The 18,590-nt window shown below is 31.0% G+C and overlaps 2 protein-coding genes across 2 annotated transcripts in view; one reads left to right on the top strand and one right to left on the bottom strand.

Annotated features, from left to right (window-relative positions):
* The window catches only part of efna4 (ephrin A4), a 92,415-nt gene extending 88,043 nt beyond the window's left edge, over window positions 1–4,372 (top strand). Inside the window, exon 5 of the mRNA XM_001342982.9 lies at window positions 1,885–4,372. Coding sequence (XP_001343018.4) covers window positions 1,885–1,982 — 98 coding nt within the window. The 3' untranslated portion in view covers window positions 1,983–4,372. The remainder of the gene's footprint in view (window positions 1–1,884) is intronic.
* Window positions 4,373–13,703: 9,331 nt separating this feature from the next.
* LOC141378085 (uncharacterized) lies at window positions 13,704–18,409 on the bottom strand. Its single transcript, XM_073925488.1, has 2 exons — window positions 18,244–18,409; window positions 13,704–17,240 (listed from the first exon to the last, which is right to left on the bottom strand). Exon 2 carries the CDS (start codon window positions 17,218–17,220, stop codon window positions 15,673–15,675), a length of 1,548 nt encoding a protein of 515 aa, XP_073781589.1. The 5' UTR covers window positions 17,221–17,240; window positions 18,244–18,409; the 3' UTR covers window positions 13,704–15,672.
* Window positions 18,410–18,590: the final 181 nt, after the last annotated feature.

Genomic DNA, 18,590 nt, shown 5'->3' with positions numbered 1-18,590 from the left:
GTTTCTAATAACTAATTTCTTCTATTTTTGGTATCAATACAGTGCATAATAAAATTTTAACTCATCATTTCAGCTAAAAGTATGATGCAAAGGATTAACTAATTGGGTAAACTAGGCAAATCATTAGGCTTGGTTTGTTCTGCATGTGGCCAGCTGAAAACTAAATAAAAACTTCTAAAAATATTGACCATAAATATGCTTTTGTTACAGCCAAACTAAGACTTTATTGGAAATATTATTGAAAATATTGTGTATATAATATTTAATATATACTAATTAATTTTATTAATAACAATTTTATAAATATACAGTTGTAGTCAGAATTTTTAGCCCCCCTTTGAGTTTTTTTTTTTTTTTTTTTGTAATTATGTTTAAGGGAGCAAGGGAATTTTCACAGTTTGTCTGATGATATTTTTTCAATTGAAGAAAGTCTTATTTGTTTTATTTCAGCTAGAATAAAAGCAGTTTTTAATTTTTAAAAAAACATTAATTTTAAGGTAAAAATTATTAGCCCCTTTAAGCTTTTTTTTATTTTTTTTCAAAAGTCTACAGAACAAACCATCATTATACAATAACTTGCCTAATTACTCTATCGTGCCTAGTTAACCTAATTAACCTAGTTAAGGTTTTAAATGTCTTAAAAAGTATCAATTAAAAATTCATGTACTGTCATCATGGCATGGTTATTAGAAATGAGTTATTAAAACTATTATGTTTAGAAATGTGTTGAAAAAATCTGCTCTCTGTTAAACAGAAATTAAGGAAAAAGTAAACAGGGAGTCTAATAATTCAGGGGGGCTAATAATTCTGACTTCAACTGTATAAACAGTACACTATTGGTCAAAAGTTTGGGGTCATATGGATTTTTAAATGTTTTAGAATAAGCGTATCCTGCTCACCAAAGCTGCACTTATTTCATAAAAATACAGTACAAATTGTAAAATTGTGAAATGTTTTTGCACTATAAAATCAGCAGTAGTTTATCATTTTAATTTAATTATATTTTTCCAGTGATTTTAATGTTGAATTTTCAGCCACATTACTTCAGTCGTCAGAGTTACATGATCTTTCAGAAATCACTCTAATATTTATTATTATTATTATTATTATTATTATTATTATTATTATTATTATTATTATTAATAATAATAATGGTAGTAGTAATAAAAGCAATAATCATTTAATTTGAAGCTACATACAATAAGAAAGCAGTTTTTACATTTAACAAATGCCGGCTTGATGAACAGAATAATTTTCTTTCAAAAAACTTAAAATAAATAAAACTTACCTCAAACTTTTGATTGGTAGTGTGTGTGTATATACATATATAAAATACATATCAAATAGTAGCATCTAATTGTTATTAATGAAATTAAAGATGGTAATAAAACCTTTTAATATAAAAACAGCTTTAAAATAGGTCATATGTGTTCTTTTTATGTATCTAATTTTACTTTATGTACATTATATTTATATAATTAAAAGTATATTTTTTTGTGCTGCTTTTATATAAAACATCCACATGGTTATTTGAAATAAACAGTCTACATTCAAAACACAAATACCCTTTATTTAATGAATAACTTTTTTTGGCAGTAACCATAGTAGGGTTGTTTCTATAAATAATTATGATATTATTATTATTTTAAAATGTGATGATTTGTGCATATATAATTTTGAATATTTTGTTTAATTGTATACAGAATTTGGGCTAGTAGATATAAAAACTGATTCCTGAATAATCTGAACAAATGAGATTACAAAAACTCAAATATATAATTGTGATATTATGTATCCCAACTCTGTGTGTGCGTGCGTGCATGCATGCGTGCGTGCGTGTGTGTACATTATATTTATTTATTTTCTTTCTTTTTACTTTTCCAGCCACAGAAACACCATCACACAGCACCACTGTCCAAAATATGACCTTGACACAACTTTTTCTTCTCCTCATCCCCTTCTTATTGTCTTATTTTCTTTAACATTTCTTCTCAAAGCATAAAAGCTAAACACAGGTTGCAGCATACATTCTTCCATAATCATCTGCATCTGTTACAGTAAATGTTTGCGGGATCACAGACTCTCTTTCTCTAAGTTTCTCCTGTGCTCCATCATGTTTGTCCTCCTCTAATCTCCATTTGCCGCTGTCTGCTCTGATAAAAGTTCACTCTGTAACAGAGTGACACTAATCTACCTTCAAAGAGCTGATCTTACTGTTCCTTTGCTTTTTAATCCATCTGTCCTTAAGAGTCTGACATTTCTTCACAAGCCGTCTGCTTCCCTTCTGTGCTACTGTACAACAAACTGAGCCAAAGACCATGAGAAGCGCTTTTACTACTGAGAGAAAGAGCAGGAACACACGTCTGATCACTGACATGAGGATCGAAGGTGGAAAAATACAACTTTTCCTTTTTTTTGGACATATTTGCTTCATAAGAAGAAGAAACAACAAGTTGAAGCCAAATTCAGATCGCAGCAGTTGAAGTTATTTTGCTGCATTGACTTTATGGAGGCTGGCAGAACTCTGGAAAAATCCTGGAGAACACACGGAAGAGAAAGAATTACTTCCTGTTTATTGTTTGTTTGTTCGTTTTGTTTTTTAACAAGCATCTCCAAGTGTGGACACTTCTGATTGGTTATTAAAAGGATAGTTCACCCAATATATATTTATATACTGTCATTTACTTTTCCTGGTTGAAAACCTGTATGCGATTTTATTTATTAAAAGTGATTAGTTACTTTACTTTAAAAAGTCCAGTAAACATTATAAGCTACAATTTTTATGTAATTATGCAAATGTTTGGTTTACTTAACAAATTATAGGCAATGGATCTATTCATTTTTTTTTAAATAAAGTCAATAAACTGCTTTATACAGTTTGTTGAAAAAAGGTACTTTGAAGAACGTTGCAAACTGCTACTTACACTCAGAAACAAAAGTACGAGAGCTGTAACTGTGTGGTACCTTTTCAAATGCAACACATTTGTACCTAAAGGATCCATATTAGTACCTAAAAAGTACCTTTTAAAACTTTGGGTGCAAATATATGCTTTTGAGGTGCCAATATGGACCCTTCAAGAACAAATGTGTTTCTTTTGGAAAGGTAGCACCCAATGACACCTGTCATACCTTTATTTCTGATAGTGATTAATTAAAATGACGTTGGTTGTTTGTTCAAATAACTTGTTTCAGACGTATGAGCTGAAACCACTAAATTCTTAAGGGTTTTTTGCAGACAACCAAATTGTTTATGTTAAATCCACGTAAATCTGTCAAAATAATAATAGTTAATTCCTTTATGTTGTCCCAACACAAATTGATTGTGTTGATTTTACAGTGTATTCAAGATCCATGTTTAGAAGTATACTGAAATCCTGGATAACTATCAATATAAAAACATTTCTGAAGATCTAAAAATGTTTATCAATTCAATGCAAGTTCTTTTTTTTTATAGACATTAACGACTCAATTATTTTCCTATATGTATAGCTTCAATTGCTAATTCCAAATTAACTCTCAATGGCTACTAGTTTTCAACATTCTTCAAAATATCTTCTTTTGTGTTCAACCGATCAAATGAAACTCAAAGGTTTGAGGATAAGTAAATGATGAGTACATTTTTTGGGGTGAACTTAGCAATTTACTTTGGTGTAGAGTCGATTTGTTTATTAAGCACTTAATCAGGTTCAGAGAGCATGAGTTTCATCATCATGATTTTCCTTTTATTTGTTCGGTCTCATATTATTTTATGAGAAAGTAAATTACATGCAACAAAAGTGTTCGCTTTAACAATGAGAGAAGATGCAAAGTATTTCATGATTAATAATCATAAGCAATCATATTGCTTTCAGTTAGTCTGAAATGATGCAAAAAACGAAATGCTGGATATTTTGTAAGCATTTTATTATTTTTTATGACATTATTATACAATACTTTATTTAGCAGTAAAGTCAAAGAATATTGTTTAGATGCTTAACAGTATTGGTAAAGAGATAATAAGGAAAAAGCTCAGAACATGAATAAAAGTGGAAATGTTTTTATTTAAATTTTATTTGTTCATTTGTGGAAAAAAAAGTTTGCTCTGTTCAGTTCTTACAATAATGATTTTGTCAAGTTTTTTAATCTGTTGGCCCTTTTTAAATTCTTTTTCTTAAGTTTCTGTTGTACTCTTTTATTTTTAGATTTTCAGATGCATTTGATGATCGCCAAAACAGAACAATCAGGGTTTTGTTTTTTTAATACATACATGGTTTTTAGGAGTATAGTTTTTTCTTCTTCTTTTTTTCACATTTTTGTGAAGTGGTCAGCATCTTCTGTGAAGAAATATTGTGTTTTTCTAAAATGACCTGCAGAAATAAATTTTTAAGATGTATTGTCTGGTCTGTCTAGTTTCATGTGTTTGTTTTTAACTGTGAATCTATGACATAAAATTCACTGTCTGTATGTCACTTAACTGCTCATTTATACGCAACATTGTGTTGTGGAATCGCAGGATATGTGTTTGCGTGTGTGAGTACTTAAAATATCCTCTTCATTTACACTATTTACATGAACATAAAGCATGAATGTCAAATTTAAAGAAAAATAATATTATGTGTGCCCTTTAATTTGTTTATGCAAAAATATTTAGAAATATTATTACATCATTTACATTACCTATTATGTACCTTTTCAATAACATAAATGGTTTTCATTTTATTTAAAACGGACATTATTTAAGAGGTAATTTTAAGGTGTTTGATTCAAATCACACAAAAAACTTTAGAAGTGTTGCCTCAACACAACAGAATGTAGGGATAACGGAAGTAAAAAGGGTATGGAAAATATTGTTATACAATTAAGTCTTGCAAAATGCAAAGGAGGGCTATTGGAGGGTTATTTATCTTTTTTTAATAGTAACTAAAATGGAATCAGTTTTTTAAATGCGGGATGTGATTGTCACTTTCTCCTCTAGATGGCGTCTATACCTCACTGTTTAATCCAATGTTTTAACCTAAGTGTGCCACACGCAGGAAGTCAGTGAAATCTACTTAAAAATTATACATAAAATATATCCAGATAACCAGTTTCTCAAGAGAAATAAAGTTTAATTTTCTGAATTTTTTGCAGAATATGTATTTGTTTTTCTTGTATGTTAAATATTTCTGGTTTGATGTTCATTTTCTTTTTTAATATACTGAGTGGTCATAGAATTTATATAAAGAAAAGAGATGCCATATTTTATGTAGATAAAAAGATATAGATAATATCCTGTTTATGGGAAATATTTTGATATTATTAGGCAAGTTTCAAATACAAGTGTAAATGGTCGGAGAGGAAGCCTAACATCTCCCATTTCAGGGCTGATTTAACAATTTATTTTGAAACTCTTAAAGGACTTTTAAGTCGTAAAGCAACCAGAACTATGCTCCAAAAACTGTTGATTCTTATTACCCGCTCTTTAATTTTTTTCTCTCTTTCATTCTTTCTTTATGTTATTTTGCATACAGGTTTTAATTGTGAATTGTTAATCTTATTTTGTAAGATTTGTTATACATTTGATTGTAAATGTTCAGCAAATACAATATATAAAAACGCTCCGGCCGTTAGATCGATTCCTGGGATCTGGCTGCATTACAAGTCATAAAGCTCGCCTCTTCCGTGTTAATAAACGAGAATAGTCTTTGAGTTGGGGCTCAAATAAAAAATAAAATAAAATTAATGACACTTTGGTCAGTTGCTCAATTGGTCAGTTGAGGCACTGGTTAACAAGCTGATATAAGTTCAGATGTTCAATTTTGTAAAGAGTATTTTAGCCAGTAATGCTATAAAAACGGGGCGTGTCATCGTGATTGACAGTTGAGATTGACAGCTTTTCTAAGCAGACCGTCGGAGCTTCAAGAGGAGTATCAATTGAAGTATCAATCAATGTTTGGTTTTTGTGTTATTTTACGATGATAAAATAAGTTTTTCAGCAGTAAACTATACTTTTTAAACATGATCTAATGCAGTGGTTCCCAACCTGGGGTCCGCGCCCCCCTAAGGGGGGCGCCAGAGTTCACAGGGGGGGCGCGGGAGAGGATAAGTATTGAGGTAGAAAAAGGCATAAAAGTGCTCCACTATTTTAAAGGGCTTTGCAATTAATCAAAAATCCGATTTAGATTTCGGTTTCAAACTATTATAAAAAAGCATTAATCGAGATAAATGATTATTGCATCATATTTTCAGTTCCAACAGAAGTTCCAGTTGTACACGTGTTGCTCTTAAAAGCGCGAAAGAGCTTATGTGTGTGTGCAGCACGATCACGCAGTCAGAAGCATGCGGCCGGTCTGCATTCACTCTCATTCACACACTGAGACGAGCAGAGGAGCGCAGACATCTAAAGTCATCTTAACGTGAGCGCTTTAATGGTCAAATAGGTGTCAAAACGCGGTGTTTAGTGATTATGTACATTAACCCTCATTTGTGTAATAAACAAACGAGTTGAGGATCAAAAGACGTGAAAGAGAAACCAATAAAGAGATAGTGCGCTATAATCCTTCTGCCGGCTGTTTTTATCATTATTAAACAAACATAACGAGAAAACCCTCGCTGCTCTTGACTGAAGGACTGCTGTAGCTAAAGTGTTTTTCTTACAGTGAAGATGCTTAAAGCACAGTTTGTTTCATATTTTTATTCTATTGTATTTATTTCTCTTTCCTTTGCAGGGTGGAAAATAACTGTATGCATACAGTTGAAGTCAGAATTATTAGCCCTCTTGAATATTAGCAAACCTTTTCCTGCCCAATTTCTGTTTCATGGAAAGAATATTTTATTAACTTATTTCTGAACATAATAGTTTTGATATCTCATTTCTAATTACTGATTTCTTTTTGTCTTTGCTATGATGACAGCACATAATATTTTACTAGATATTTTTTTCAAAATACAAGCATTCAGATTAAAGTGCAGTTCAAAGGCTTAATTAGAGTAATAAGGCAAGTCATTTAACAGTAGTTTATTCTGCAGACAATCAAAAATATATCTTGCTTTATTCTTGTCTTTATTCTAGCTAAAATAAAACAAATAGAAGAAAAAATATTGTAGGAAATATTGTTTAAATTCCTTGCTCTGTTAAACTTAATTTGGGAAATATTTATAAAAAAAAAAAAAATCTCAGGAGCGCTAATAATTTTGACTTTAACTGGCAATCGTTTTGAATAATCGTGATTACAATTATGACCAAAATAATCAAGATTATGATTTTTCCCAAAATCGAGCAGCCCTACTATATATATATGTGTTTTTAAGTACCAAATTAAATAATCTAACCACATGCTTAAAATTCCAACATAATAGTGAAAATAATTAAAATAAATAACTTTAAATAATTATTTAAATTTTGCTCACTCGCGCAATCTGCTTGTCAACGTGTAGTAAAGGCAAAATCAAAACAAAAATGGCAGACAAACGTAAATGCATTGATTCTTTAGAGGCGAAGAAAAAGATTAGACAGTATGACAAAGCCTACCTAAATTTTGGTTTTATTGAAGGCCAAGACAAGTTAAAACTGATTAATTAATATTTTCTATACGTATTACTATATATTAATATTACACAAACACACACACACACACACACACACACACACACACACACATATATATATATATATATATATATATATATATATATATATATATATATATATATATACAGTACATATGTGTGTGCGTGGGTGTGTATTTATATGGTGGGGGGGCTCCAATGTTTGTATATGTTCATGGGGGGGGCCCCAAAGAAAAAGGTTGGGAACCACTGATCTAATGGATCACTGTTTTTTTTTTTTTCAATGATGGCTTTATCAGGCTTTATCTTACTTTGCTGACACGCCTAACTTTAGCCATGTCAGTAAAAACAGGTGATCACAGGTGTTTACAGTCATTTGTTTAACCCAGTTTATGACATTTAGGCAGAGCCGGCCCAAGGCATAAGCGAACTAAGCGGCTGCTTAGGGCCCCGTGGCCACCAGGGGGCCCCCAAGAGTGCTTGAAATTATTGTATGACTTTCGTTTTAGTTTGTTGAGTTGTGGATTAGTGGTGGGACAAAATATATGGCCATTTATAGTGTTATTTCTGACCGCGATACATACTCGGGCGCCAAGATATTTACCTAAATATACAAAAGATCTGATTAATCAGTTTTCCACACTGACTGCAGCAGATAACCGCTTTAGCTACAGTACACCCAGCCGCCACCAGGTGACGCTTCCCGTAATGGCGGATCATTAGACCTACACCAGCGTCATGTAAACCACTGAGATGAGCCATTGCAATGGTGAATATCTCAGGCATACAGACACTTTCTTCTGTCCAAGCTGGACCAATGTATTTGTGTGTTTCAGACATCCAGCTCCCCCGAATTTGCCACTAGTTTCTTTCTAACAGACGCGCTTTCAGTTCGCTATATCGCTCGCGCTTGCCCGCGGCCAGTGCAACTTCTTATGTGCTCAAACTTTTAACCTCCGCCAAAATATATAAAGATATTAATAGGACATAAACATATAATTTGAAGGGCCCTGCGTTTATTTGACTCTTACAGACCTTGTCAAAGTCTTGTAGAAGGTATTTTGGCAAAAAAAAAATTAGGGGAATTAAAAAACTTAAATAGATGAGTAAATAACTAATGTTCTCCACTGCTGAAAACATACGTGCTTATGGAGTCTGTGCTCACCTCTCAGAGCATTCTGATCAGTTGAAAAAATTGTGGGAATACATATTTTTATTAATTAAAAATAAACCAGGGCTAAGCATAAAATGTTTCCATATTTCCATAAAATTAGTTGGTCAAGTTGTAATAAGTGTTTTAAGTTTACAGAATGCAATAAATTACTATTTTGGCAGTTTTTTTCTTAAAGGGATATTACACTAAATTGAGATTCTGCTGCTGTGGTAGAGATGTGCTCTCTTCACTCATAAACTAATCTTTGCACATCAGCATTTTTAAGCTTGTTTGACAGATGTGCACTTGGTTTACATTGTTGCAATTCTATAAATAAGTGTTTATAAAAGAAATTCATCATACATTTTTTATGCATTTCCCCCCTTCGTTTACCAAAATTGTGATATATTGTGGCTGGTTTTCTTGTGATCTATCAATATATTGCAGAATCATTGATATCGTGATTGAAGCAGCAGTGCCTGGAACAGCAGCAAGATGCTTTTTCATGAACTTGGTAATAAAAAATAAGCTTCTGATTTATACAATTGACAGTTGGTAAATACACTGCAAAATTATTTTCTTTCTTATTGTTTTTGTGTGATTTTTAGTCCAAATATATAAAAATTCTTAAACCAATAAACATTTTCTAGACAGATTTTTAGTTAAAATGATGTGAATTTTTCACTAAAAAAGCTCAATAATCTGCCAATTAGGGTAAATAAAAAATATTGTTTTAGGTTTTAAATAAGATTATTTTACTGATCTTATTGGCAGATTAATTTGTTTTACAAAAAAAAAAAATCACTTAATTTAGAATTATTTCTGAAAACTGAAAATTTTTTGTACGTATTTACTAATTTGATTGATATGCGAGTATGTCTAGAAAATGCTTCCTGATTTAGTTTTATTTTAATTTAAATAGATGTTTCAAGTTATTTGAGCTACAAAATACAATATGAATTTTTTTCAGTGTTAACAGTTATATCCAATTAAAAAAAAATTTATCTTTATTGTCACTATGTTTGACTGTTTGGCAGCGTCTTGTGCCTGAATGATAATAAAACTAAGTATGTTATTGGCTACTTCCAGCTGCTTTTGTGTCTGCCAGCCCATATTAATGTTTTGTGTCTAATTATTTAGATTTGTGGCAAGTAGTCATATAAAAAGTTGGATCAATAGGAAGTTGTTTCTGCAGAATAATATTTAGAATTGTCTTAAAACATATATTTTATGATGTAAGCAACACAGCTACAGCAAATCAAATCGATAATGTGTGTTTTAAATTTATAGTGTGCGAATTATCAAGGATTGACCATAATTTGTCATATTGTTTGCACCAAGGGGGCCCCAAATAAAATCCTGCTTAGGGCCCCCTGAAGCCTTGGGCCGGCCCTGCATTTAGGCATATTTGGTAAAGGTGCGGTACTGAAAGTCAGACAAACACCAATAATTCTTTATCTTTAACAAATCAAACTTGTTCATAAAAAAGACATTCATTACTGAAACATTAATTTATCTTGTGAACCTCCTACTAATTTATGTCCACATGATTATAGGAATACATAAAGAATAGCTACTTCAGATTTTAAATTTCAGTGTTAGATTTAATACAGAGGTCGCAGAATACAAAACCAATAAACAGAAAAGAATACAATGCACACATTAATATAAATGAAAATTAACACAAATTGCACAAATCCTGAGTATAATCGACTTAAATTGACAGCATATCTTTCTATTCTATGTTGAATTAAAAAAAGGAAAATGTGTGTGCCTTTTGCTTTTCACATAATAATGACTTTGATTATTATTTCAGTCTGAGTTGAATAATTTATTAATTAAAGTTTCTACACCCCTTCTAAAATATAGGCCTACTATTTCTCAGAGGACTGATAAAGTAACTGATCTTGTTTAAAATAATATGCAGTGGTGGATCCTTTGTGTTAAGTTCCTTACTTTTCCGAAGTTGATACCAAATTTGAATAGCCTAACTCAACAAAATGTGTTTTATGTAATATACTCAATATAATTTCATAATCTGTAGTAAAAAAAAAAAAAAAAATTAAACATCCTTTTCAAAAATCTCGCCAAAAACATTTTCGTTGTCTGAAATGAAAAAAAAGTACAATACATATGACATAAATCTAATTTCAAACTAACTAAAAATAAATGAATAATAAGCAACATTAATGATCATTTGCAGAAACAATAAGCACTAAATTGATTGAAGAAAGTCTGACCTGTTTAGAGGTATGGATGGGGCTTTTTTTCAGCTAAATTCAAGAAAGAAAGTGAAAGCATGACTATATACAAAAACAAACATCTTTTGTATAAAAAAAGTGTTCTAAATTTTCTTCATTTGGTAAAATAATAATAATAATAATAATAATTTTATTTAGTTTTTATTAGTTTAAACCAGATTTATATGGATTTTGTTTGTGTATTCAAACATTTTAAACTATTCAAACATTTTTTAAGATGTTCATACAACATCACAACATAAGCTTTGCAAACATTAAACTTACCTATTATGTATTTTTGTATAAAACTTTTCAATAACATAAATAGTTTTCAGTTTGTTTAAAACAGACATTATTAAAGAGGTAATTATAATGTATTTTAGTCAAATCAAAAAAGTTTTATAGCCCTAACACAAACGAATGTAGGGATAACATAAAAGTGAAGGCATGACTATATACAAAAACATTTTTATATAAAAGTGTGTTCTAAATTTTCTTCATTTGGCAAAAAAAAAAAAAAAAAAAAAAAAAAGCTAAATCATAATATTTATTTTGTTTTTGTTAGTTTAAGCCAGATTTACATGATTTTTTTTCAGTGTCTATTCAAACATTTAAAACTATTCAAACATTCTTTTAAGATGTTCATAAAACATCACAACATTAGCCTGTGCAAACATTAAACCTTGGCTCTGGTTAACACTGGCTCTGTCACACTACAAATTCTAAAATCAAAATTTATTAGCCTATATAAAATCTAAATAGAAAACAAAATAAAAACGAAACTAAAACAAAACAGTTAATGAAACTAAACCAACTTTAAAAACAGAATTACAATTAAAACATCATTTACATATAAAAAACTGTAATAACCTTGTTGTAGACCTATTTCATTTTAAATATCATCCCTCAAACCTTCATAAACCTTCACATGATTGAGAAAAACAAATAACATAAAATTTTTAGGTCATGTGTATTTAACATGTGTGAAGAAAATACATGTGAAGTTATGAAAAATTGTGAAAGCAATAATACATGTAGCAACTCAGAATGCATGCAGTAAATAGTGATTAATCAATTAAAAACTTTTTTGTGTGAAGTAAAAGTTTCAATTATTATTGATCCATGTTATTAAAATCCTGAAAAAGCATCAATATATCTAAAGATTTCTGAGTAGCCTGTATAAAATCATCCATAAATTCAAGTTCATTTATGTTCGATTAACTACTGAAGTTTGTTCAAATTATTACATCTAATTGCTTTTAAATTAAGATATTTTTTATTGAACATAATAATTAACAATAGCAGACTATTGACTATTATATATAGTTGATGTAATTTGTTTATTTTTTTTTTAATAAACAGATTACATCAACTCATTCAACTGTAAATGAATGAAATCTGAATTTATGCCAGTGATGATGTTTGCATGAGAAGGAAAAGTCTTGGAAATGTATGTTGAAGCAAATTTTGTTGAATAATTTGTCAGAAAGTCTCTTTTACTTTTAAAAGCAGAACAGCCAAAGCAGATGAATATGCATTTACAATGCAAATATATGAAAATCCTAGATGGCTTACAAAAGCAACTATCTACTGTGTTTAAAAGCATATGTGGTAAATGTCTTATATATATATATATATATATATATATATATATATATATATATATATATATATATATATATATAATATATATATATTGTTAAAGTCAGAATTATTTGCCCCCCTGAATTATTAGACTCCTTGTTTATTTTTCCCCAATTTCTGTTTAACAGGGAGGGAAAAAAATTCAGCACATTTCTAAACATAATAGTTTTAATAACTCATTTCTAATAACTGAATTATTTTATCTTTGTCATGACTGTAAATAATATTTTACTAGATATTTTTCAAGACACTTCTATACAGCTTAAAGTGACGTTTAAAGGCTTAAGTAGGTTAATTAGGTTAACTATATAGGTTAGGGTAATTAGGCAAGTTATTGTATAACAGCGGTTTGTTTTGTAGATTATCGAGAAAAAATATAGCTTAGAGGGGCTAATAATTTTGTCCCTAAAATGATGTTTGAAAAATTAATAACTGCTTTTATTCTTGGCGAAATTAAACAAATAAGACTTTCTTTAGAAGAAAAAATATTATCAGACATACTGTGAAAATTTCCTTGCTCTGTTAAACATCATTTGGAAAATATTTTAAAAAGAAGAAAAAAATTTAAAGGGGGTTAATAATTCAGACTTCAACTGTATATATATATATATATATATATATATATATATATATATATATATATATATATATATATATATATATATATATATATATATACACACACACACACACACATATATAAAGGTTCTTGAGACAAATAACTTTTTACATACAAAAAAGGCTATTTAAGAGCTGTTTTCTGGAAGGTTCTAGAAGAATACTAAAATAGTTCTTTATGTTAGTTGTTCATGTTGAGCTGTGTTTTTCAGAGAAATGTCAATTGAGCAGTATTTGTATGTATTTGCATTGTCCCTGATCCTTTAGACAAATCTAACTTGTTTGCATCGGACAAGATTTGTTTTCAAGTCAAACCATTTTGCTATAGGCTATATACAGTGGGGGCAATAAGTATTGACACCATCATCGTGTTTTTTTTTTTTCCTGAGAAAATTTCTAAAGGAGCTGTAAAATGATGAAAAATCAGTTATGTGTAATCTGAAAAAATGAGTTATGTGTAATAACAACAGAATGACAAATATTTAATACTTTGTGTAAAATGTTTTTTTTTTTTTTTTTTTGTAATGGCAGCTTAAAGACCTCTCTCATGTGTAGAATGAAGTCACATGCATTGCTCGAGTGTGATTTTTTTTCAGACTTTAACAGAGTGTTAAAAATTCTGATGATTCTGTGAATCTCGTCTATCAAATCTGAGCTGTATTTTATATTTTTATTGGATTCAAATCAGGTGATTGGCTTGGCCTTTCTACAGCTTGATTTTCTTTCTCTGACACCATTTAAGAGTTTCCTGGGCTGTGTTTTGGATCACCTTCTTGCTGAATTGTCCACACTGGTTTCATTTTGATTATCCTACTAATGTAGATGTTGGACAGACGCAGTGACAATAAGGAAGGGCAGAGTCTGGGCTTTCACTGACTTTCTACACCTCCCTTCATGTGTTCAATACTTTTTCCCTGTGTCATTTTATTTTATTACAGATAACTTAATTTGTAAACTAATTAGATTCGTTTTCTTTACTTATGAATTTCTTTGGTTGTTACCAACATCCCGGGAAAATTTTAAGCCAACCGCACATTTAAGCAGGTTGCACACTGGATGTGCCGCTCAGCACTATGACACGACGCATACATGAAAGTTGAAAGTATCGCACACCAGACACACACAATAACACAATGTTATATAAAATAAAAACTTTTCAGATGGCACTCTGAAATATGAACAGTTTCCTGAGTAGTTGGGCACATTGGACAATTTTCAATTTGCCGCACAGGTGTGCGTACCCTGATAGAAACGTTTGGATTTCTAAAATGCATGGTGCATCCTATGTGAGGCCCCCTTCAGAAGTATGTTTTCTTAGAAAAATGGTGACGTGTTCAATACTTACTTCCCCCACTTTAAATATGCTTGGAAAACTTGTCAAACTGCCACTTTCTACTGTTTTCCAAACAGATATTACTAAATTATAGAAAATGCATTTTTAATATTATTTTTAATACAGTTCAATTATATATTTAATGACAATCACAAAAGTTTGAGATTGATAAGATTTACTTTATTAATCAAATAATGTGAATGTATTTACTAATATGTACAAACATTGAACAATATATTCATCACAATGTTAATCATCTTTGTTCATGTTCGTTAATGAAAATAAAGTTGTTTATTGTAAGTTCTTGGTAATTCACACTGCATAAAGAACATATTTGTCAGCATGACACATTAAATTGCAGTTTAAATAGGAGACATTATTATATGTGGGTTGTATTATAAAAATAAAAATACTTTCACAGACAGACACATAAAAACTTTAAATACTTTTAAAGAGAGACTTAGCTTGTATTCACACAATGTGTTTCCCAAGGTATTTTAATATCAGTTTGATATTAAATATTTGTCAAGATCTGATCATAATGCTGTCATTTGGTATAACTTTCTCATAACTTTTCACTGGTGAAAATAAAGTTAAAAGACTTATATTGGTTTAATATGGGACAATATTTATTTTTATTTCAATGCTATCTCATGGCAATTCGTAACTTTTTGATTTAATGGCTAATTCAAATGAAATCATTTGATTTGCTTATCCCCCAATGATGGTTGGGTTCAGGGGTGGGGTTGGGTGTCACACCTTCTCTTTAACAGTGTACATTTTTGTTTGACTAAACACGTATGGATTCATATGAATTAGCCACCAAACTGACAAAATGTAAAATAGTTATGTTTCTTCTTGAGATCAGGCTGGTATATCAAATCAACACAATTTCCCAGACTGGGCTGCAGCTGAATGGGCATTCGCTGCATAAAACATGGTGGAATAGTTGGTAGTTCATTCCACTGTGGTGACCCCTAATAAATAGGAAACTAAGCCGAAAGAAAATAAATGAATGAAATCAACACCATGCCAATATTTTGATGTTGGTTTGATTAGTTTTACCCGTTTTTTTTTTAACCAGTTCCTTTCAATTTTGATGTCTGTTGGGTATTTTTTGAACATAACTTGCCCGATAGGTTGTGTCTGGATCTTGATTATCGTGGCTTGGGGCTGAAGTTGATTATTAAACCAGAACTTTTATTAAATTCTTTCAACAATTTAAGAATCCTGCCAATGTTCTCATTATCTGTATAGATTAACAAGGACTGTCTGTGGTTGCAGATACTGATGTTGTCAGAGCTTTTGCTTGTTGCCTTAATCTTATTTCCCAGGTGTTTCAATGCCATTGTGAAAATGTTTGTGGTCAGAGTGCAGCCTTGACGAAGTTTTCTGTAGTCATGAGACTTGGGGAGGAGATTCTCCAGAATGCTAAAGTCTTTTGGAGGTATAGGAGTAATGTGTTTAAGAGACAAGAGACTTTCCTGCAAGAAAGTCCTCTTGATTTTTTGGGGGCCTTTTGCTAAAGTTACAACAATGCAACCACTGTGTGACACTCTGTTTACTTTCCTAAAAGAAGGTGTTAGAAACACCTTTAGGCGTTTGGCTAAAATGCGAGTGAAAATCAAATAGTCAATGTTGAAACTACCGTCTGAATTAGGCAATGACTCTACAAAACATTCAGGAACATATTTATTCTTGAGCATTAAGTTGTAGTTTATCTTTAGGATTTCTGTCAGTGGAAGATCATTCTTCTTGTAGTCATAAACACTGAGCTTATCTGGTGGTTGCTGCTGTGAGTCAGGTAAAGATCTGATGGCATTAAGTATTTCTGCAGCATTTATTTTCCCAGCTCTTCTGTCTGGAGCTCCATCATGTTTAAATCCCGTCAACATTGAGGCGACTTCCGGTATTTTATATTCCAACAATGGAGGAATGTTTAGCTCTAAAACTAAAGGATCGTGATCAGAGATCCTTTTGTTTCCAGTTGTAGATTTTCTCATTGTTCCTTTAACATTCTTACATTTTTTGACATACTGTGTTATGTTCTCTGGCAGAAAAAACATATCCAGCCTTGAATGACTCTGACTCTGAGATCGTGTGAAGCCTTCTTCCATTGGGTGCCTTAATGCAAATACATCTTCAAGACTCAGAAATTGTGTGAAGTCTTCAAGAATGCTTCTTAATGAGGATTGATAAGCTTGATCTGCTGATGATCTCCTGTCAAATGCTGGGTCCAGAACTGTGTTGAAGTCTCCACCAACCACAAGCACACCTTTAGTGTTAATAGCTGTCAAATAGTCTCTCAGTCTGCCCAGCATATCTCTGTCTGCCTGGTGATTGTACACATTAACAAGAGTATACAACTGAGCATGAAAACGGCAGAAGAGGACAATATAACCTCCGCTGTAATCCTCGTCATGGCAAAGGTAGCGAAATATTGTTCCTTTCTTTATCAAGATAGCAACTCCTTTGCTGCGAGGATGGTGGACAGTGAAGTAAGACCTCCAGCCTGGTATGTCCTCTAGTGCCTTGTAACACTTCGGTCCAATATGAGTTTCTTGTAGAAAGGCAACATCAGCCTTCAATCTGGCGAGATCATCCAACACAAGCTGGAGCTTGGAGCTTTTTTCTTTTGTGTACCTGATTCCCATAGTGTTCCAAGAGACAATACGTAATGCCTGGTGTTTTGATGACTCCATCATGAAGGATACTTTAGAGAAGGCTTCAAGAAAAAAAAAATGAATAAAAGAAAATGTAATAATATGAATAACAAACAGTAAATACCAAGGTTGATTAAGGAATAGGTGTGACGCTTAAAAATAGAATTTGAACCTATGAGCAACATGGCCAAAACAATGTGGAGACCTGGTTCTAGGTGTGGCAAATTTTTATTACATTGTGTGCTATTACACAATGTACAGTAATGCTATACTCTGTCAAGAGCATCCATTGTTTCTTGTCATACTAAAGATGTATTGAAGCTCGAATAAAGTACAGTGGAAGTCATAATTATTAGCCTCCCTGTTGATTTTTTCCCCAATTAATGTTCAACGAAGAGAAGATTTTTTTTGAGCAAATTTTAAACATAATAGCTTTGATTACTTGTTCTGTAGACTATCTGAAAAAAAATAGCTTAAATAATTTTATAATTAACAATTTTGACTATAAAATAGTTTTTTAAAAAATTTAAACTGCTTTTATTCTAGCTGAAATAAAACTGAAAAAATCTCTTGTTCTGTTAAACATCATTTGGGAATTATAAAAAAAAAATTCAAAGTTGTTAAATACCATACATTTAACTGAGAACAGATAAAATGGATATGCGTAGGGCTTTATTTAAACATATATGTTACTCGTGCTTGGAAATAGTTGTATTGATATTGTTACTATTTTTATTATCATTTGAACGGGTGTAATGATAGAACTCTTAATAAATCAACTAGATAAATGTCTCTTTTGAAATTCCTGATCTTTATGTGCTGCTTTGATCAGTCAATCATTAACCATTGGTAACACTTCAGATTTCTTTAATGTGAAACTGATTTTTTTATTGTTCCACTGAATGATAAATGAAAGCAGCACTGATTTCAACATTGACACTTAAAAAAAAAAAAAAAAAACAGTTAATGACTTCTAAAGGATCACGTGGCACAGAACTGGACTAATAATACTGAAGACACTTGAATTTTACATAAAATAGCAAAATAAAACATGATTTGACTTACCTTTTGATGGCTGTGAGATGATTGGAGTTAGATGTCAGCTATTGGCACTAGATAAAGGGAATACATTTAGTCTCATTTTACCTTTACTGAGTTGCTTCTTACAAGCTGGAATGAAATGATGGTATAATAAAGAGTGTTGGCATGTTTGAACATAGACACCTGCTTCAGGGGCGGGGCCAGATATGTTCAAGTGGGTGGGCCTTCATAAAACCGTAGACAAACTTTGCTGTATCAGTAGTTTGTTATATGTTTTACACCTTCATTTTAATTTCACTTTTCATTTTAATTTCACACGAGTTGTACTTTCAACCATGTTTGTGGGAATCACGTATTACAACAATAGCTTT

This window comes from Danio rerio, chromosome 16 (genome assembly GCF_049306965.1).
Source record: "Danio rerio strain Tuebingen ecotype United States chromosome 16, GRCz12tu, whole genome shotgun sequence".
In the NCBI taxonomy this organism is placed as follows: Eukaryota; Metazoa; Chordata; class Actinopteri; order Cypriniformes; family Danionidae; genus Danio; species Danio rerio.
This window is presented reverse-complemented; position numbering and strand designations above follow the sequence as displayed.

What these genes read in the sequence shown, in the direction of transcription:
- LOC141378085 (XM_073925488.1), bottom strand. Translation starts at nt 17,220, where the DNA reads ATGATGGAGTCATCAAAACACCAGGCATTACGTATTGTCTCTTGGAAC.